The sequence below is a fragment of the Notamacropus eugenii genome, chromosome 2 (assembly GCF_028372415.1).
Source record: "Notamacropus eugenii isolate mMacEug1 chromosome 2, mMacEug1.pri_v2, whole genome shotgun sequence".
Classification (NCBI taxonomy): domain Eukaryota; kingdom Metazoa; phylum Chordata; class Mammalia; order Diprotodontia; family Macropodidae; genus Notamacropus; species Notamacropus eugenii.
Window position 1 is genome coordinate 355,199,954 of NC_092873.1, and position 21,139 is coordinate 355,221,092.

The 21,139-nt window shown below is 48.5% G+C and overlaps 1 protein-coding gene across 1 annotated transcript; it reads right to left on the reverse strand.

Annotated features, from left to right (window-relative positions):
* Positions 1-794: 794 nt before the first annotated feature.
* On the reverse strand, positions 795-20,800 carry PGAP3 (post-GPI attachment to proteins phospholipase 3). Its single transcript, XM_072646294.1, has 8 exons — positions 20,543-20,800; positions 14,957-15,054; positions 13,733-13,885; positions 4,131-4,193; positions 3,812-3,873; positions 3,293-3,429; positions 2,549-2,753; positions 795-2,106 (listed from the first exon to the last, which is right to left on the reverse strand). Exons 1-8 carry the CDS (start codon positions 20,793-20,795, stop codon positions 2,043-2,045), a joined length of 1,035 nt encoding a protein of 344 aa, XP_072502395.1. The 5' UTR covers positions 20,796-20,800; the 3' UTR covers positions 795-2,042.
* Positions 20,801-21,139: the final 339 nt, after the last annotated feature.

Consider the following 21,139-nt stretch of genomic DNA (forward strand, 5'->3'; position numbering starts at 1 on the left):
TCTCACAGAAAATACCTAGGTGTCTGGAAGTCTCTCATTTTGTTAGTCACGGGAGGGGAGGGAAGACATAAGAACCCAGTAACCTTGTCCAATAAATTTCTCTTTTTTCATGTTGTCTGCATAACATCGGCTCAGTCTCCTTACTGCTTCTAAGCTGAGGGACATGAGAGGGGAAGTAAGGAAGGAAAGAAAAAGGTGGGGGGCGGGGCACTGGAAGAGAGAGGTTATGGAAAATTATGGGCTTGAAGAGGACTCTTGGGGGAGTGGGGAAGACTAAAATGAGGGACACAGGGCACCCTCCATTTTTCCCTACTTTGAGCAAATACTAAACAGAGTCAGGGAACCTTCATTTGGTTGTGGATGTATATGTCCCTAGTTCCCCTTATGTCCGTGGTTCTACACGTTTTCCCCCTTTCTCTCCTTTCCCTCCCTCTTCCCACACATTTAGTAATAGCCTAGGAAAGCAAGGCTCTGAATTGGTCTTTTAGAGGCATTTCTCCCCCCTCCCCTCATATATTTTCATTGTCACATGCACCAAATGCAGGACACCCCCACCAAGTCCTCAAACCGGTGGTCTTCCTCTGGGACCTACAAAGTGCCACTGCACAGCAGGAATGTGCCAGGGCTGCCAGCAACTGGAAGGAGTCACCTTCATTCAGGCCCAGCTGTGCTGGCATAACCCCTAGGCCTGACCTTTGGGGAGAGCAGGAAGATTCCCTTCCCCGGACAATCATCTTCCCCCCCACCCCCGTCTTTCTTCTCCCATAAAATGCAAAAATCACACATATAACAGCTTAAGGTTTGCAAAGCATTTTACATACATGATCTTGAAGTCTCACAACAGCCCTGTGAGGTGGGTACTAGAGGGAGCATTCCCCCCATTTTACAGATTAAGACAAGGGGCCTCAGGAAGATTAAGGGACTTTGGGGGTCTCCAGCACTGGTGCTAGAGAGGAGGCTGTGGATTGGGTGGCACCCAAGGTAGGTAACAGAAAGGTCTTCTAGGAGAGCTACTTTCTTAGCTCGAGCCTGGCTCCCTGATGGGACTAGGGTCGTCCCTGCACAAACTCAGGGATGGAGAGGGGAAGCAACGTGCTGAGCTCTGGGTGGAATTAAAGAGTAGCAACAGAGGAGGGTTGCTGAGAGAAGATTCAAACTCACACCCCTTCATTTATACACTCCCATCCCCAATCACAGGGCTTTCTTGGCCTAGCACGGTGCCTTGCTAGGAAGTTCAAGACACGTTTTGCTGAGTTTGACTGAGTCCCCATAAACGTGTCCACATTCACATCTATACTCAGGCACACACTCACACCCCATTTTTCCCTGAGAAGCAAGAGAATGAGCCAGTCTGACAATGAGCCAAGCAGTAGCTGGGCTCCTCTGGCTCTTTGTCTGGCTGGGGGATGGAGATGGGCTTGAGGCCCTGCAAAGGGAAGGTAGTGACTCCTCCTGAGTGTGTGGACAAAGCAGGGGCCTGCTTCTTCTGGGCACACTCTGTGGGTCTTCTTGTCTCCTGGGGGGGGTGGGGGGTAAGACCAGTAGCCCCTGGGTATGCCAGAGAATTGGCATCCATCGCCACCTAGTGGTGCCATGGGGAGGGCACTTGTTAAGAAAAAGGGAAAGCCACTCACTTCCCATCAGGGCAGGGTTAATAAATATGGGAATACCCACTGAGAACAGAGGCAGAGCAGGCATTTTGCTGGGTAGAAGGAAGCTCCCCTCGAGCCCCTGGCTAGGTGCACGCTCATTGCCCTTCAATTTCTGTAGGTCAGTGGAGAGGCGTCCGTCTGCTCATCAGGCTCAGCCACTAATCTCACTATGTCCGAATAATGAAGGGGGACTGAGGGAACTGGAAACAGCTCAAGCCCAACAACGAGAGGCCATGGTGGGAGGAAGACGCAAAGTCCTGGAGTCACTTCTCCAGCCCAACCAGAGTCCAAGTTTAAGGAGTAAAGGGAAGGAGCCATGCCATCCCATGGGCTGTAGCTCCTGATGGCCAGAGCTGAGGCCAGGGCCAAGTAGAACTGTCCTCCACCCCTTCAATCTATCTTTAGTGAGACTGGGATGTCCTTGAGAAGGTAGAGACTGTCATCCATCAGGAAACTGTGGGAATGAAAGATGGAAGGGCAGTGCTCCCTGGGTCCCCAGCCCCACCTACCCTTCTGCCTGGGGCAAAAAAAGGGACTGAGGTTCTCTTCATCAGCCCAGGAGGAAAAAGCAGAATCCTCTAGAAAGGGGGAGGTAGGGAATGGTTCACATCATGCACCTCTAAGGATGGAACTGAAAGACCTCTTCCATCCTCTAACATGGGCAGGGGGTGAGGAGGGCATCAGAAAGGGCAAGTCCAGCTGAGGAGGCATGGTGGTCAGTATCTTCTCTGGGAGAGGGAATCAGCTGGTACATGAAAGATTCAAATGTGGAGTGGCCTAAGGGGGTGCCCATGGGGCTGGGGCATAGGAGCTTAACAAAGGCATGTCTCCTATAGAGGGTGAGCATGAGGCATGAATTTGGGAGAGAGAGAGAAATAGGCTTGGTGGGTACCAACCTGAAGAAGAGGAAGTGAATGGGAATGGTGCTGATATGCCAGATGGCATGGGCATCCAAGACCCAGAAGATGGGAGGGAAGTCCAGTAGCTCAAGGAAAGCCAGCCCCTGCAGCAGAATCATCACCACAGCGCACTTCCACACGTGAGGCAACCGAGGCTGGTTCAAAAGACACCAGCCCAGCCACCACACCAGATTTACCATGCCTTGGGGAAGGAGGATCACAGGGTAACGGTGAGTGTGTCTAGGAGTCCTTCAGCCCTCCTGGACTTCTTCTTGAACTGTGGCATTAGGGCCTCCAAAGCCTTGTTCTCTCATCCCAACTCCCCTGCCTTTCCTGGATGACCTTTCCTTGCCAAACCTTTCTGCATATTCCCTTTGTTCTATACCCCATTTCTCTTCTCTCCTGTCCCATGACCATTATCCTCCACCCCCCCCCCCACATACATATGTTATTTCTCAGAACACCCCCACAACTTCCACCCAGGCCTACTCTTTTTCTTCTCTTTAAACCCATCTCATCAGTCACATCCCCAGTAGAAATACAACCCTCTTCTTGCCCTACTTCCATGGGTCTCTGCTACTGAAGCCCAACTGGTCATTTCTACAGGTTGGAAGAACAAAATTCAAACCAGGGTCTTGCTCTGTCTCTCTAGATTCTTCCTATGTCACTACTATCTCTCTTAACCCAATACCCCCACTGCCTTCCACGTGGTTTCCCACTTCACCCCCAGCCCAGCCTCACCCATGGCTACGTTGGCCACCATGTTGTAGCCGTAGTCGAAGCGGACGAGACTCAGGTAGGAGATGTGGGCAGCTAGCAGCAGCAGCAGGAACCCCCCGAAGGCATTGGCCACAGCTGGGCGCTGTAGCCCCAGAGTCCTGTGACACCCCCCACCACCACCATAGAGTCACTCAGATCCAGTCATCCATTTTCCTGGAGGTCACTGGATTGAGTGTCACTGATGCCCCAGAAAAAAGCCAAAAAAGGAGGCCTCACACCCATTCTCCTGGTGCCTGCTTCATATGAGAATCCCTATACTACTATCCCTTCCCCTGTACTCCTTCAATAATGACAATCTAGACGCAAAATGGAAGGGCATAGAAAATGGGGTGAGGATACCAGTCAGCCTGCCAAATGAACCAACTCAGGGAAGAGGGTGGGTGGAGAAACATAAGCCTTTTTCATTTTACCTGTCGCCATCTGAACTCACTCCCAGACCAGCGCTGGGTGGGCTTTACTGGTGGAAGGGAGGGCACTCACCTCACACAGCATAAGTAGATAGAATGCAGAATCACCGTGGAGGCACAGAAGTAGTCCATTTTCTGGGGGATGTGTCAAGATGAGAGAGTTTATATTTGCTTCCCTCACTAGTGAGAGGGTAAGATGGGGGGTAAAGGGAGGAGCAGGCAGGCAAGATTCTGAAGAAAGTGGATGCATTTTTCCCAGTCAGCTGGTGAATGAACCCCATTCCCCTAACCCAGAGCGTGAAACACATGGGGACTAAGAGAGAATGCCTGGAGCATGAAGGCAGAAGGATGCCCAGTCCCAGCCCCTACCTTGGCATAAGAAGGGTACTCACCTCAGTGAGGCTCGTGTCCCTTGTGTGAAAGACTGTGGACCAGAACCAGGCATTGAGCGAGACCTGAGGATTGGGGTAAGTGCAGTGGGCAGGGGTTCAAGTTGGCCCCAGCTAACGGAAGAGCCTCTAGGGGCCTCCAGCCTAGCCTCCCACTGCTCCGGTGGTGTTTCTGGAAGTCTGTCTCAGGAGCCTCCCCACCTCCACACGCAGCACTCTATTCTGGCTGTTATTCTATATCCTCAGTTCAAAAAATATATATTTTTATTGCTAGCCTTTGTTTTTATTTCACTTTCATTTCAGTCCTTCCCTCCCCCAGCCAATGAGCTATCCCTACAAAAACCATACCCCCCAAAATGGGGGGTCAGTGGGGAGGGGGAGGAGGCAGTTCAACAGAACTGAAACCCCACCAAGTCTAATAGGATGCGCAATGTTCCACACCCTGTCTCCCACCTCTGCACAGACAGGAGGAGGGAAGGGGCCTTTTCTTATCTCCTTTTATTCAACTTTCAGTTTCCGGTTCTGGGGGTGGGGGGGCTGTTCTTTTCAGTTACATTACTGTAGTTACAGTCTTCCATCTGCCCACAACCCTCTATTCCAAACATTTAGCTTTTCATTTCCCAGCCTGAGGAAAGTTAGTTGTTTTCCAAATGGCTAAGGAAGCCTCAGAACCAATTCTTGACCTACTAAAGAAATCCCTAACCCCAAATTGTGGCTCTTTTTCCTCATCTTCTCCCCCCACCAGAGATATACCAGCAGCAGCTCTGGCATGGTCCTGAGCAGGCCTGGGAACCTGTTTCTTCAGAACTGCCAAGTTACCCAATCTCTAAGACAACAGCCCCAAGGCGCCACTCCTCCTCCCTGGCAGTGGTCGATGACAGCTCCCTCCACCCAAAGACAACAGGTTAGGGGGGAGATGGGTGACCTCAGCTTCTGGGCTGGGGGTGAGGAGCCAGATCCTGGGTGGAGTTTGTTTTTTGTTGTTTTTTGGAGGGGGGCAGCCAGCTTGGGGTGTGTCAGGCTTTAAGATCAAGCTGATCCCACCACAAAAGATACTGAAGAGCCCCACCAGGCCAGGCCAGCCCAACCTGATATACCAGAGCCCAGGCTGGAGACCATAGGGAGGAGTGAAGGGGCAATGACAAAAGGGAGAGGAGGGCTGACTGGGGGAAGGGGAGGAAGAGGAGGAGGATAGTTACTGTGCCTTTGGATAGAAAATTAATGACATGGAACTAGGTGCTAAACATCATGCAAATAAGACCCTGATTATTTTAGAGTTAACAGTACAGAATTACTTTATAAGAGGACAACAGTGAAAAGTAGGGCCTTGCATTGGGTAGGGGACAAAAATGAGGCTGGAAAGGATAGTGAGTGGGGTCAGAGGTAGGGAGAGGGGACAGGACTGGGGAAAAGGCAGAGGGGTTAAACCAAGGCAGAACAAACACAAGTTGGAGGAGGGGAGAGAAAGAGATGATGAGAGTTACTTTACATAAGGAATGGCAGAAAGAACGGAGGATGGACAAGAGGCACAGAGCTGGATTGTGGGAGTCTGGGAGGCCTTGGAGTAGGAGTGGGGAGTCAGCCAGGCATGGCCCTGTGATGCCAAGGCTGTATGTCAGGGGGCTTAAGACAACATGCAAGATGAACATTAGATGTCAGAAAGTATCCCAGGTGCCCGGCACATAGCAGGCACTTAATCAATGCTTGGTGACTAATAAATGGGACTTGAGAGGCAGCGTTTCCGGGCCTCAGCTGTTTTGCCGGTAACGGTGGGCAGGCAGGACACTTGGCCTCTTGGAGCTCATTTTTCCAGAAGGGATGAACTAGATGGTCCTGAAAGTTCCCTTTAGCTCAGATCTTCAGTGACTCTAAGTCACTATTTCTCCCTTACCACAGGGTAGGTCCCTACCATCCCCTAGGCCACCAGGGCACATATCTCATGCTCCCTTGCCCCCCAGGTTCATTTTCTCTTTCTTCCACTCCAGCCCACCTCTTTTGAGGATGGTCAGGAACAGGGGACAAAGTTCTATCAGAGAGGATTTTGATGGCGTCTTGTCTGGAACTAGGTGGGTGACTGAGGAGGCTGATCAGATTCCTGGGGTGGGTATCTCCCAAGCTGTGCTTCTAAGGATAGGGGGAAAGGGTTTGGGGGGGTAGGGTGGAGTTACTACATGACAGGTGACTAGGGCTGGGCCTTGGGGTTGGAAGGAAAAGAAGAGACACTGAAAGTCAGGTAGGGCAGGTTTCCCAAAGCAGACGAGGTGTAATTTGGAAGGAGAACAGAGGACCTGGTGCCAATGACGCTTGAGAGCCAAGAAGGGAGCCAGCCAGCAGGGACTGGGCTGGCAGTCACCCAGCTGCCTTGTTAACCACTACAGGAAGGGGGAGGCGTGAAATGGGCTGAGTTAAGTAGTAGTTGAGAATGAAGAAGAAGCCTGTCTTCTCTGGTTTGGACCTAGGATTCCCAGGGTGAAATGTTCACCTTGGGGAGCAGTGCAGGAAGACTATAAGAGACTGAGAACATCTCTCCTAGCCCCACTCCTCTTCCTATGTTCCTCCCACTTATAACGACCTGCTACTCTGCTGGGCCTCACTGAAAAGCCAGACACCTCTCTACTTGGTGGGAGGATTGGTTTGGATTTTTCCTCTTCTGACCCCATCTTGTTGGCTTACTGGGGCCCTTCCCAGAACAGTGACAAGACCAATGAGCTGGTTTTGGGGTTCAAAGATAGTAAGGTTCAAGCCCTGGCTCTGACCACGTCATCTGGACTTTGTCAGCCTCAATTTCTCCAACTCAGACCTTACAGGCTTGTAGTCTAATCCCCTCATTTTACAGATGAGGAAACTGAGGCCCCCAAAAGTGAAATAACTGCCCAATTAGAGGCAGGCTTTGAACCATGACATCTCTCCCTGTTCCACACCCCTTTGTTTTTAACCACTGAGTCCCCATCATCAAGCACAGCCCCATGTACAAAGTATCAGCTTCACAAATGCCGGCTGAATTGCATTCAATAACCTGATAGCACTGCTGAATTGGGAAACTTCAGTATGACCTTAACTCATCCTACCTACTGGTGGAGAGAAGAATCCTGTTCTCTTCCTGCTTCCTGGAGCATCACAAGTCAAACCCAGGGCTAGATCCCCTTCACGAGTATGGCCTGGGCACTCTGCAAACAGGCAGGCCAAGGGGCAGGATTGGGCACATGAGCCATTGTTTCAGGTCCCAAGGTCCCAGGGCCCATTGCCCTCTAGTGGGAAGCACTGCCCTGTCCCTGCCTTAGGGGTTACAGTGGAGAAGATGTTCATGTTCATGGATCCTTACCAGGAGCAAGGTTCCATTCTTATGAGGAAGTGACAAGAGCATTGGCCTGGGCATCTAAATCCCCAAGTTCTAGTCTTGACTCTGCCACAGACTCTTTGTGATCTGGACAAGTCATGCCACCTCTGGCTGGTTCCACTTAGGCTATAAAATGGACTAGACTAGATGCTCTCTAAGATCCCTTCAGTTCTAAAAATTCTCCAGGGCTGTAACTCTAGCTGATGTCTAGGTGACCAAGAGTCATCCAGGAGCCCAGCACTTGGCCAGTCAAGGGTGTGAGACCAAACACTCACATCCTCCCCTTCCCTAACACCCTACCTCTACCCCCAGTCTGGAAGAAACAGATTCTATTTCACTTTGCTTGGAGAGTCATCAGAGAGGGGGTCATTGGCACTGGTTAGTGCCAGTGAGGACAGGGAGGGGCAGCCATGAGAGGCCAAGAGAGAGAGTCCCAAAGCCCCCAGTCCAAACCAAAGCTCCAGCCTACCAGCCCTGTCCCACTACTAACCTGGGGTGGGGTGGGAGTGGGGAATAGGGAGGGTCAGGAGTAGGGGCTGAGACTGAAGTGACCCTGCCAATAAGATAGCCCTGCTGGAGGAGATCGAATAACAGGGGGCCCAGCGGGTGCCAATAGCTCTGCATAAACACCATGGAGAAGAGACCTCAGAGCCAGCAGCATCAAGTGGGACTGAGCTGCAGGAAAACAGCGAGGGCAGGACTGGAGTGGGTAGCCTGGTTTAGTCATCTGCAAAATAAGACCATTAAGGAAAAGAAACTAGAAAAATGAAATCAACTGCTGGGTGAAAATCGTGCTCAATGCCATCAAGAATCGTGAAACCCTGGTGTTAAGACCTAGTGCTCAGGATCGTCACCAACACTCCCTTCTAGACAAGCAGAGCTTTAAATAGCTCTATGCCTGGGAAGCAGGGAGAGTCAGAATGTTAAATATGAAAGCTGCTGTCATCCGGAATGCCTTCCTCCAAGAGGCCACTGCATCTCACCCCCTGATCTGGCAGAGGGGAGGGGAGCAGAGGGCAGAGAGATCATACCTCCCACACAGGACAGCTGGGAAGTCCCTTCTGAGATCTAACCTCCATCCTTCCTGCTGAATCCTCAGTCCACCACTGCCTCTGGTTCTTATCCCAGCAGAGGTCTGTCCTCTGCAGGCCCATTCAGAGAAGGTCCTTATGTCTTCACCTTCAATTTCTTTTTTCCAGGATAAATAAAGGGGAGAATTGTATTGGCTGCTGGAAAAGAAGGCAGGGAGGCCTCTGGGCCTCTTTCTCTGTCTCCTGGCTCCAGAATAGGGCAAGGATGCCCGCCATGCATACATAGCCTTAGTTCCTGGGGACAGAGGGAGTTCCCAGTCCCACCAGACCAAAGAACAGCTCTGTCTGAGCTATGAATGGCCTGCTCAGCTCCCTGCCTAAGGGTGTAGATTTACCCAGCCCCAAGAACAAGGAGGTAACAACACAGGAGTTGCCATCTTTCCAAGACAGGATGTGCCTCAACCCTGGTGGATAGAGTCTCCAGCAGAGGAGACCACAGTCCACAAAAGTCTGGTAACACAGTATTCTAGAGTCTAGAAGAGGACTGAATTCCTTTGTACTAATCCTCCCAGTCCTCCCTTAAGTCAGTAATCCCCTGGTCCTTCCAGAAGTCCCAGTCTACAAATAAATCTGCTCAGATGACACTCTAAATTGAATAAAATCCCTTATTTTTCCAAAAGCCTAAAGACTAAGACAAAAATGGAAGGTAAATTATGAAACCTATTTAAATGACAGCTCTCTCTGGGTTCTATGGGTCCAGTCTTAAAAATCTGCATAAAGCATTTAGCAAATGGAGACAAGCCAAGTTGAAGGCGGTAGCCCAGTCAAAGAGAGGCCCCACTTTTCCATCTCACCAACCCTGGAGAGCCCAAGAAGTCAGGGTTCACTCTCTTGGAAGGTCTGGCCCCTTTAAAAAGGAGAATATCCAAGGTCAGGAAGAGAAACAATGTGAGTCCCGGCAGAGGGGGCGTCCCAACGAGTTAAAGCGAGGAGGAAAGCCTCGGCAGTTTCCAGGTAACTATCTGGAACACTTAGTCACTGGCCTCCTGAAGACAAGGACCCCAGGAGTCCCTTCCTATCCTATGATTCATGTGGAAAATTCAGAGAACTGGGTTGAGAGAACACAGGCAGGAATGTTTTGTTCTCATGTGACAAGTGAAGGTGTGAGAAGCATAATGAGGTGGACATAGAGAGACAGGCGGCCTCTTGGAGGGGACCTGAAAACAGGAAAGGAGCAGAGGAGAAGGGCACAGATGAAGCCTTCTGCAAGGCCTCATCTTCCACCACCCCACCCCCATCAGTCTAAAAGGGAAGTTATAATGTCCTAACACATACTGATCTCCTTACGCCTCAGAACTTGCTCTGGATTTCTCAATTGCTATCAGCTATCAACCCTGCTGAGATTAAGAACTCCCTAATCCCAAGGACCCTGCTGGAGGACCTCTCTGCTCAGTCCCAGAACCAGGAGAACAAGGAAGGGATGTGGAAGGGATACAGTTAAAGGAGATTTGGTCTTTGTTCTGCTGCAGGGGTTAGGGTGCTGCAGCTGGAGTCAGGAAGACCTGGGCTGGAATCCTTAGCAGCTGTGTGACCCTGGGCAAGTCACTTAATATCTCTGATCCTCAGTTTCCTCACCCGTTAAATGAGGATAAAGATGGCACCTACTCACAGCATTACCGAAAGGATTAAATCAGATGATGGATATAACACACCTTGAAAAATCTAAAGTGTCACGTAAATGTGAGCTCTTCTCATCTCATTCCTCTTTCTACGGGCTCCATCCTACTTTACTTCAAACATGGTCAGATCTCTCCAAGTCTCTGCTTGACTATCCTTCTACCAGTTGTGGTGACTATCCCACTTCTCCTCCCCTTCAAAAAGTCTGATTCTCCTTGCTGAATTCAAAGGATCTCCTGAGTCCCTCCTAGGTAAAGGCACACCCACCCTTTCCATAGCCCCTGGCTGTCTGGCTTCTCTCCCCACACTTCCCCTGACAGCTGTTTTCTTCCAAATCCAACAGTCTTTAAAGTCTTCAATCTTGGGGATGAGCAAAGGAAGGGAGAAAAAAACTGGAACTCAATATCTTATAAAAGTGAATGTTGAAAAAGAAAAAAGGAAAGAAATAAAGTCCTCATTCTTTCTAACCGCCTTGAAAGCATCTGATGCTATTATCTGTCTCTATCTACAGTCTGTCCTCATTCCCTTGTTTCTGAGACACCCAGGCAGCCATTAAGTCTCCCCTGCTGTCTCCAATGGCTTTGCTCCTTCTTCAGAAGACTTCAGGGGAGGGGGTTCTCTGGGGTCCTGCCCTTGGTTCTCTCTCTCCCTTGGCAGTCTCACCCCCTCCTCAGGTGACTTTCAAATGTAGCTCTCCAGCTCTGTACCACCTTCTCAGGCTCTAGAGCCACATCTTCCACTACCTCTGGGCTGTTATTTATCACCTGGCTGTTCCAGTCCTACTTCAAACTCAATATATCAAAAATCTAGCTTTTTAATCCTAAACCTTGCTGTCTCTTCTGACCTCCCATGTCAGTGGGGTTATAATTCACTGTGCTTGAAACTTTGGGGCTTCCTCTGATGGCTCCTCTCATGCCAATCACCAAGCCCCATTAATTCTTTATCAATAATAGCTCTTCTCTCTCTTCTCACTGCTACCACCTTAATAAAGACCTTTGCTACTACCCCCTGGGTTATTGGAATCACTGCTGCTCCAATTCAACCTGCCTCCAGAAGAATCTGCCCTGTGCAGTGATTTGTTCATGCCATTCCCTGATCAAAACCTGCAATGGCTCCAGACTGATTACTGAGAAAAATTCAAAATCTTTAGCCTGCTACACAGCAGGCACTTTAGTGAATATATTCAGTGACTGATTCCAGACCTCACAGCACCTGGCATTCCTCTTCTCTGGGTTTCCAAACTTATCTTGGTCCATTCCCCCTGTGCTTCAGCCAAAAGAATCAATCAGTTAAATGCCTACTATGTTCCAGAGTCTGAGATACAAAGATAAAAAACAAAACTGCCAATGCCCTCAAGAAACTTACTTGCTATTGGGGAAAACAATGCATACACACAAAAATAAATGCAAAATATACATCAGATACATCAGATAAACAGAAAACTATTTGGGGGGATAGGGCAACATAAGCAACTGGAAGGCTCAGAAAAGACTTCACGTAAGAGGAAGTACTATTTGTGTTGAATTTTGAAGGCAGCCAGAGATTCCGAAAAGTGGGGGAAGAGGGGATGAGAGAATTCCAGGCATAGGATACAGCCTGGGCAAAGGCATGGTGATGGGAGATAGAAAGTTATACAGAAGATTTAGACAGCATGTAGGCCAATCTGGCTAAAATAACGAGTATATTAAAGGGAGTAATGTAAAATAAATCTGCAAAGGTTGGTTAGAGTAAGACAATGAAGGAATTTAAATGCCAAATATGAGTTTATATTTTATCTTAAAGAAAATAGGTGGTTGCTAAAGTTCTTTGAGCAGGGGAGTGTCAGGGTCAGAGCTGTGCCTCTGGAACATCATTTTGGCATTTGGCAGCTGTGTGGACAGATCCAAGAAGTGAGACATGGATGGAGAAGACCAATTAGGAAAAAGGTGCGCTCATAGTCTAGGTGGTGAGAGGATGAAATAGGGAAGTGACTACACGAATGGAGAGAAGGAAGAAGAGAGAAGAGGCTGTGCAAAAAGGAAGAACAAGATTTGGCAGCTGATCGGCTATGGGGGAGGAGGGTGAGAGAGAGAGAAGGGAGAGTCAAGGATGGTTCACAGGTTGTGACCTAGACAGGGAGAGGTATGGGGGAGGGTGATGTTTGGGGCATGTTGAGTTTAAGATGCCTAAAGGAGATGTGGAGGAAAAAGAGGATAATGTGGGACTGGAGGAAACACTATGACTAGACACATAAAGCCTGGTTGTACGACATGACATGGTGTCCCCCACTTCCCTGTCCTTTTCCATCTGTCCTCAAGGATTATTTTGTACTACAGTATTTTTGATGTCAACACCATGAGGGCAAGAAGCCCATCTTACCTAAACTTTGTACCTTTCCCAGGATCTAGCAATCAGGACTTGTACACAATAGGGAGAGGCACTGGGCCTATGACTTCATTAATACAGCATTACATAGTATATATACAATTATTCATCAATACAGTATAGGAAACCCCCTCAATGAATGCAGGCCAGAACCTTCTCTGTAATGTATAGTCCCAGATTCTAAGTACTGGATGGGTAAGTGACTTGCCCAGGGCCACACAGCTAGTATATATCAGAGACAGAACCTGAATGTAGGTTGTGGAAGCCCTGAGATCACCTCTCAGTCTATGATGTCATGTTTATGTCTTCCTGGCACGGAATACAATTCAACAAGCAATTACTAAGGTCCTCCTGTGCTCTGCACTGTGCCTTGAATCAGGAACAATAAAGTCCTTGCTGACAAGAAGCTAATGTCCTGCTAGAACAATAAGACATTTAAACGGAGGAATACACGTAGTAAAATTTGAAGAGGGAGAGTGTACTAAGTTGGGAGATCAGGGAAGGCTTCCAGGAGGACGTTGCCTGAGTTCATTAAGGCTTATAGGAAGCTGAAAATTCTAAGAGGAGCAAAGAAGGAATACATTCCAGGCATGCAAGATAGTCAGGGCAGGGGCAGAGACAAGAGGCAGGGGATGGAATTCAGAGAAGGATAAGGAGGCTAGGAGGCAGAGATGCTAGAGGGTGGAGCGGCCAGTAAGCTGGAAAAGCAGGCTGGAGACAAACTGCAGGGGGGGGGGGCCTTTAAAAGCATCCATCTCCTTCCCCTCCTTCCAAAGTGCTACCCTCATCTCCTCGCCTCCTTCCCAGTTAAGTTTTTCCTAGTCAACCCTACCTTCCTGGGTACTCTTTTACTAGGTCTCAGTAGGTGTTCACAGTGTTTAGGTGTTCCCAGATTCATTTGCAGTTGTTTGTACCTACAAAAAAGTGTTTCAGTTCTATTCAATCAAGTTGAATTTAGGGGTGTGTTTTTTGCATATTTGCATTTGTTGGCATTTCCTCCCATTTAGAGAAATGGCTCCTACGCGGCAGGAGATGAGTCTCCTTCCTTCGGCATTCTTTGGGGCGTCTGGAACTCTAGGCTGCAGAGGCTTTCCCTACTGTCTCCAACACCCCCACCCCCAATGCTGCTGCCTGTCAGTTCTCCATTCCTCTTTAAGGAATCAAGCCCCAGGGTGGATCAGCGCCCAGTTACCTACCCAGGCAAAGGCCACACAGGTGTGGTACATTGGGGAGGAAGCTGGGACAGAGGTCCGATAGCGGCTGAGCATGACCAGGTTGGCTAAACCATTGAGGAAGGAGGCCACAGCTGAGGCTGGTTCTTGGAAGAAAAGGAACCGAGAGAAGGGCCACTGAAAAGGAAGAAGCAGCTGAGAATCACGCATCACCTGGGCACCACAACATACATCCACTGCTTATCACCAACCATCAGGAAAGCAGGAGGCCTCAGTCCTGAATGCTCATTTGTTCCCTTGCAGTGGTCTGGGCCTGGTTTGTAGATGAGAAACCTACAATGTTGCTTTGCACCTACAAACAGACCTGGGAGTGCTATCCAATTAATTTGCCTCCCAGGCAAGTACACATTTGTGGGTATTTCTTCCCACCTGGAAAACTCCACTGGATGATGGGTTGGGAGAATAAAACATCTGATCAAATGCAGCCTCAGTCCCTGCTCTTTCCTGTGAGCTGTACAAAATCCTGTCTGGGGCTGCAGACTGCTCCCTTTGGAATACCAGGGGTGAGCAACAGGAAGAATGGGGACTGAGAGCTGGGAGACCTGGGTTCCCATCTGAGTTCTTCCAGTTACTGGCTGTATGACTGTTGGCCAGTCACCTTTCTGTGTCTCCGCTTCCCCATATATTCATACTGTACTGTATCTGTAAAATGGGCTTCATGTTATAGCATCTACCTATCTACCTCACATGGTTTTACTTAGGATCAAATGAAAGGTTCTGTCTGTGAGACCATTTTAGAGTTACTTAATACTTATCAAATTATCATTAACATAAATGTTAATTATCACCAGTTATAATGATGACCCACCTCCACTGCTGGAGAAACAATTCAAAGCATGATGGCAGGATGAGAAAGTCATCTTTACTTATGAAGTCTTTTTCTTATTATTTTAAAAATGACAACCTCTCTGCCTGAAAGGTCTGTGTTCCTATAGCACTAACGAGTCTCATGCCTGGCTCACCCATCTGATCTTCCCAGGCCTGGGACATGACACAGAGTTCCCACTGGACCATCAGAAATAAGAACAAGGTCAAAAAGAAATATACAGCCAAGGGCCCACTTCCTAGCACTGTAGCCTCGTAGACCACACTATTCCACTCCACACTCCAACTCCCACCACCCTCCTCCTGGCTCACCAGAAGGCTCTCTCCCAAATACACCCATCAGCATCCTTTCTTCCAACTCACCTTTCCATGAAACTGAGGAACTTTGTAACCTTCCCGGAGGTAGAGGCCCACGGTGACCCACATGCATTCATACTTACAGTCATCCTTGCAGGTCCAGCCTAAAAAAGACAAAGAATTTCTTAGTAACCCCCAATCCTACTCTCTGTCTTAAACAATGATCAGTAAAAAATAAAATGGAATTTAACAGTCTGGCCTCTATTCCCATGACCCTCATCCCAAGGATGAGATGACAGCTATGAGAAGGATATTAAAAGCAGGATAAGAGAATTGGGCAAATAGAGAGATTTTCTGATTCTCCAAAGGAGAGGAAACCCATCTGTGCTGGGGTCTTACCCACCCACCCAATGCCCCATCTCCTCCCAAGTTTGTTTTCATTTTATGCAAGAGAGAAATCCTTGATGCAGGACCTGCCTCCTTCTCTCCCCCAACCCTGTACCCATATCCCCCTCTTTGTCTTTTTACCTCCACAGGGAAGATTTCCCTTGTTCTATAATGTGAATGGAGAAAAACTAGGTCATCTCCCTATCTCCCAATATGGTTTAAAACTCCTGACTCCCACACACTGCAGGGAGTAAGTATCACAGAGCTCTGTATGTGAATACGTGGGCCATTTGGGGGCAAAGAGAGCTAACAATGGTGGGAAGAGCATTGTATTGGGAGTTAAGGGATATGGGCTCTATCTTAGTTGCTTCTAACTGGCTGTGTGACTCCAGGGAAGTAAGCTCACTCCGGTGGGTCTTCATTTCCCCATCTATAAAATGAGGCTGATTAGATGGTCCCTAAAGGCCTCTCAGCAGTAAGATTCTAGAATTCTAGCTCTGGCCCAGAGGTGGCCTGAATTCATTAGCCCCACCCTAGCCCCAACCACCACTTAACTTAATCCAACTAAATCCAACATTTTCAAAATGACAACTATGTTCAAGGCACACTGAGATGAGAAAGATAAAAAACAACATAGTCCTCTTAGTTAATCTGTTGACAATCTAACTAGGGCAATTGTGTGTAATGTACACAAATGCCTATTATACAAGGTAGAATAGGGTAAGGATGAGGAAAGGGCTAGAAAAATGCTAAGAGAAATCTGGAGTAGGAGAGATCAATTTCAGCAGGGGTGGGCCAGGAAGGCTTCATGAAGGAGGTGGTACATGAGCTGGGCCATGAAGGAAGGTGAAGGCAGAAGTATGGAAGACAACCCACTTCCTATAAGAATATAGAAGGCAAGCCTAGGGACTCGGTGGCTAGAGGGCAGGGTTTCTAGAGGAGCATAAAATGAAAATGAAATAAAACTGAAAAGACAGGATACACCAGATTATGAGGGCTTTAAATATTAAACTAGGGCATCTGCATTTTAGGTGATAGGTAATAGAAAGCCAGCAAAGAATCTGGGGAAGGGGAATGATGTAGTCAGAGCTTTATATTAAGACGATTAGTTTGGTAATTGTTTATGAATAGATTGCAAAGGAGAGAGGTTGGTTTGGAAGTCCAGGTTAAGAAGTAACAAGTACCTGAACCAATCCAATCCAGTCTGGGGCCAGGCTTGTCGATTTCACCTTCACAAAACATGGTCTCATCTCCTCTTCACACCTCTCGAATATGCCCCCTTCTCTCCTCTGACTGCCACCTCTCTGCACCAAGCCCTCAGCACCTCATGCCTGGATTACTTTAACAGTCTGCCGCTGGGTCTGCCTGTCTCAAGGTTCTCCCTACATCAATCCACCCTCCATTCAGTCACTAAAGCAATTTTCCTAAAGCACAGGTCATCCATATACTAAATCCTGTTTGGCAATTAAAGTCCTTCACAACCTAGCTGCACTGGCTTCCTTCTTGTACCAAACATGAGGCTCTCCATCTCTCAGCTCCAGACACCTTCTCTGGCTGTCCTCTGTGCTTGGGATGCTCTCCCTCCTCATCTCTGCCTCTTGATTTCCCTGGCTTCTTTCAAGTCACAATGAATCCCACCTTCTACAGGAAGCCTCTCCCAATCCCCCTTAATTCCAGTGCCTTCTCTCTGTTGATTATTTCCAGTTTATCCTGCATTTGGCTTGTTTGTTCATTGTATCTATCAGTGAGCTCCTCTGGGTTAGAGACTTTCTTTTGTTTTCCTTTGTACCTTAGTACTTAGAACAGTGCCTGGCACATAGTAGGTACTTAACAAATGTTTACTGAGTGACAAGAAATGAAGCAGCAATGAGGGCTGAGAAGTAGAGAGGGGTACAATAATATGCTGGAGGCAGAATTAAGAGGTGAGACCCTTCAGATCCAGAAGGCTCCCCACTAAGCGAGTCGCTGGATGTGGAATATGATGGCAAGGAAAGAGTCAAAAATGCCTTCAGGTTTTGTGCCCAAATGGCTCAAAGAAGGACTGTGCCATCAGTAGAAATAGGGAAGTCAGAAGTAGATTCAAATGATCACAGGTTGGAGCTGGAAAGGCCATTCGAGGCCTCTATTCCAATACTTTCATTATACAGGTGAAGAACTGAAGCCCAGAGAGGTCATAACTTGTTTAAAAGCAGAGCCAAAGCCCGAAAAGAAGCCCTCTGATTTCACTTTATTTCAAACCCAGTGCTCTCTCCACTGCACTATGCTGCAGTTTTTTGGGGGAAGATGAATTTAGTTTGGGACACATTGAGCTGGAGGTGTGGGTGTGATATCCAGGTGGAGAAATCCAGCAGGCAGATGGAAATCCAAGATAGTGGCTCAGGGGAGAGATTAGAGCCAGAGATCTTCATTTTGGAGTCATCTGCAAGAGGTGATAATTGAAACCATGGGAATGGATGAGATCACAACAGGAGAAATTCTACTGAAAGAAGAGGTTTGAGAGCAGGACCCTAGAAGACATTTAGAGGGCAGAAAGAGGAAGATGAGTCAGCAAAAGAGGTGGAAAAGGAGTGATCAGAGGACAGGAGAATCAGGTCTAACAGTGTCACTGGGAGAGTCACCAGAAGAAAGAGGTAACAGTGCCCCTAAACTGCAGCATATCAAGCAGCGTGAGGATGGAAAAGAAGCAGCTAATAGCCATGAAGAGGTCACTGGTGATCCTGAGATTGTGAACAGTTTTAGGGGGTCATGGGATCATAAAGCTAGAGCTCTCCTGAAACTGTCACCAGCGACCTCCTCATCACCAGATTCAGGGATGTTTACTGTGCTCCATCCTTGGGCATTCCCTTCAGCATCTGACACTGCGGACCAGGCCATCTTCTTCCTTGCTTTCTGGGACACTAAGTTTTCTGGGGTCTACTGATATCTCTTTAATAACTCTTTCTTGGTCTCCACTGGTTCTTTTTTTTATTTTTAAAATGTTTTCTTGATGCATTTGTATGTGTGTGTGTACATACACACACATATTCACACAGATATATTCATATATATATACACATACAACTCTATAGGTATACATATAAATGTGTACATACACACACACACACACACACACACACACACACACTGTTGTTCAGTTGTTTCATATCCAACTCTCTGTGACCCCACTTGGGGTTTTCTTGATGAAGATACTGAGGTGGTTTGCCATTTCCTTCTCGAGCTCTTTTTACAGATGAGGAAACTGAGGCAAACAGGGTAAAGTGACTTGCCCAGGGTCACACAGCAAGTAAGTATCTGAGGCCAGATCTAAACTCCGGTCTTTCTGATCCCAGGCCTGGCACTCTATGCACTGTGCAAATGTGTGTGTGTGTGTGTGTGTGTGTGTGTGTGTGTGTGTGTGTGTGTCCCTAGGGCTCACATGTTTCCCTTTCTGCTCAGAACCCTAGTGTCAAGTCAACAATCATTTATTAAGGACCAACTGTGTCCCAGACCATACAAAGGCAAAAACAGGTCCTGCTCCCAAGGACTCCATAGTTTAATACTATTCAGCGTGTAAACAACTGTGTACAAACAAGTTATATACAGGATAACTTAGAGGTGATCTCTGAGGCAAGGTACCAGCATTAACAGGGAATTACAAAAGGCTTCTTGCAAAAAGTGGGATTTTACTTGAGATTTGAAGGAAGCCAGAGAAGCCAGAAGGAGATCAGGAGGAAAACATTTCAGACAAAGAAGACAGTCAGTGAAAAGGCACAGAGTCAGGAGATAAAGTCTTTTGTTCAAAAAACAGCAGGGCCAATGTCTCCGCATAGTAGAGTATGGGAAGGGGAATGAAGGTATAAGATGCCTAGGAAAGTAGGAAGGAGCCAAGTTATAGAGGATTTTAAAAGGCAAATAGGGGATTTTTACATTTGATCTTGGTTTATTAAACAGTGGAGGTTACATGGTTAGACCTTCACATTAGGAAAATTATCTTGATAGCTGAGTATAGGATGGACAGGAAGGAAGAGACTTAAGGCAGGGAGGCCAATAAAGCTATTGTAGTCCAGGCAATCAATATGTAAGCAGGAGGTGATGAGGGTATGCACCAGGGTGGTACGGCAGTGTCAGAGGAGAGAAGGGAGCACATAGTAGAAATGCTTCAAAGACAGAATTGACAGGTAACAGATGCAACTCTATTTTATAGATGAGACGACCACCTTTAGTAAGAGATCCTTCCCACTACCCCCGCCAGGGGCTTATATCTTACCCTCTAAAGGTTATTCTCCAACTACCCTGTAGGCATCTTGTCCATATCTAGTTACCTGCACATTATCACTCCCATTAGAATATAAGCTTCTCCAGGACTGGACCGTCTTTCCTTTTACTAAATGTATCCTCGCCCAGTGCTGAGCACACGGTAAGTACTTAAAAAATGTTTATTGGATCTACTGGATTAGGGATCATTCTGAGTTTTTCTTTGCAACACTGGCCTTATTATGGTGCTGGGTCCATGGTAAGCAATTCTTGAGGACTGGAAGAGGGATGTTTCTTGGCCAATGCTCATTAGGATCCCATTAGGATCAGGATCTAGACTAGAACCTAGGTGTGCTGACAAAAGAACCCAGGCTCCTTTATGCTGCAGCCTCCACCCCGGGGAGTTTCTTCAGAGAATTCCCTCTGTAGCTCTCTTCATAACACATTCTGCCTGTTTGTGTATTATCACCTCGCGGAGGACTGTGAGCTCCAGGTGAGCAGAGATGAATTCCGCATCTCCCCTGCACAGGAACCGTAATCGATGTTTGTGGAGTAGAATTAAGTGGAACTGACAGGAATCTAGTAACAAGATGATGATGATGGCTGACATTTATAAAGAGCCCATTATTATGTGCCAGGAGTTCTACAACCACTGTCTCATTTGATCCTCACAACAACCACCCTGGGAGGTAAATGCTCTTTTTATGCCCATTTTACAGAGGAGGAAACTGAGGCTGGGAGAGGTTGGGTTCTGGCCCAGCACTCTAACCACTGCCCCTTGCTTCTACCCCAGGATATGCCAGGCATGGAGGAGGGCACAACATCCAAGGCTGGGTGGCCCAGGACCTCTACGGGCACCGCTGAGCTGTCACTCACTTCCCCAACCCTACCCGTGGGGAAACCGAGGCACAGGCGCTGAAGAGGAAGAAGGGGAAGGGAGGGGACAACGTGGTGGGTATGGGGGGCATGGGCGTGGCCAGAGTGTTGGGCGGAGCCTCCAGGAGGCGGGGCTTCTCCATGGGCGGGGCTTACCTGCCAGACTCATGTAGATTGGCTGGTGAGAGCGGAAGTGCTGCAGGCCGGCTCCGGAGCAGTTCCACTCGTCGCAGCGGAGGACGCAGTCTCGGTACACGGGCTCCCGGTCACCCTGGGAGGCGTCCGCTAGCGCTGCGGCGCCGGCCAGCAGGGCCAGCAGGGTCGTCCGCCCAGCCATCCCCGTAGCCCGGGCCCGTGGCCGCCTCCCTCGCCTCCGCTTCCGGTCTCTCCGGAAGTGTTCCGGGTTCATTCTTTTCCAAACCACACCCCCCCCCCCCCCCCCCCCCCGCTCCTCACCCTTTCACTCCCCCATCCTCCGTCGCCCTCTGCCCGAGAGTTCCGAGGCTGCTCGGGTCATCTCCCGACCCTTTAGGAAGAATGTCCCCACCCCGCCCTCTCCTCGCCAGTCCCAGAGCCGAAGTCGAAGTCGAACTGTTAAAGCATCGGGGCCGGTGTTTTGTTTTTCCCGGACTGGTTAAGGCAGTTTACTGTCGGGGCATGTCGCGATAATACGTCTGCTATCGCTACCAAAAAAAGGCCCGGACTTCCAGGCCACCTGGGAGGAGGTTCGGCTGAGCCTGGGGAGTGAATATT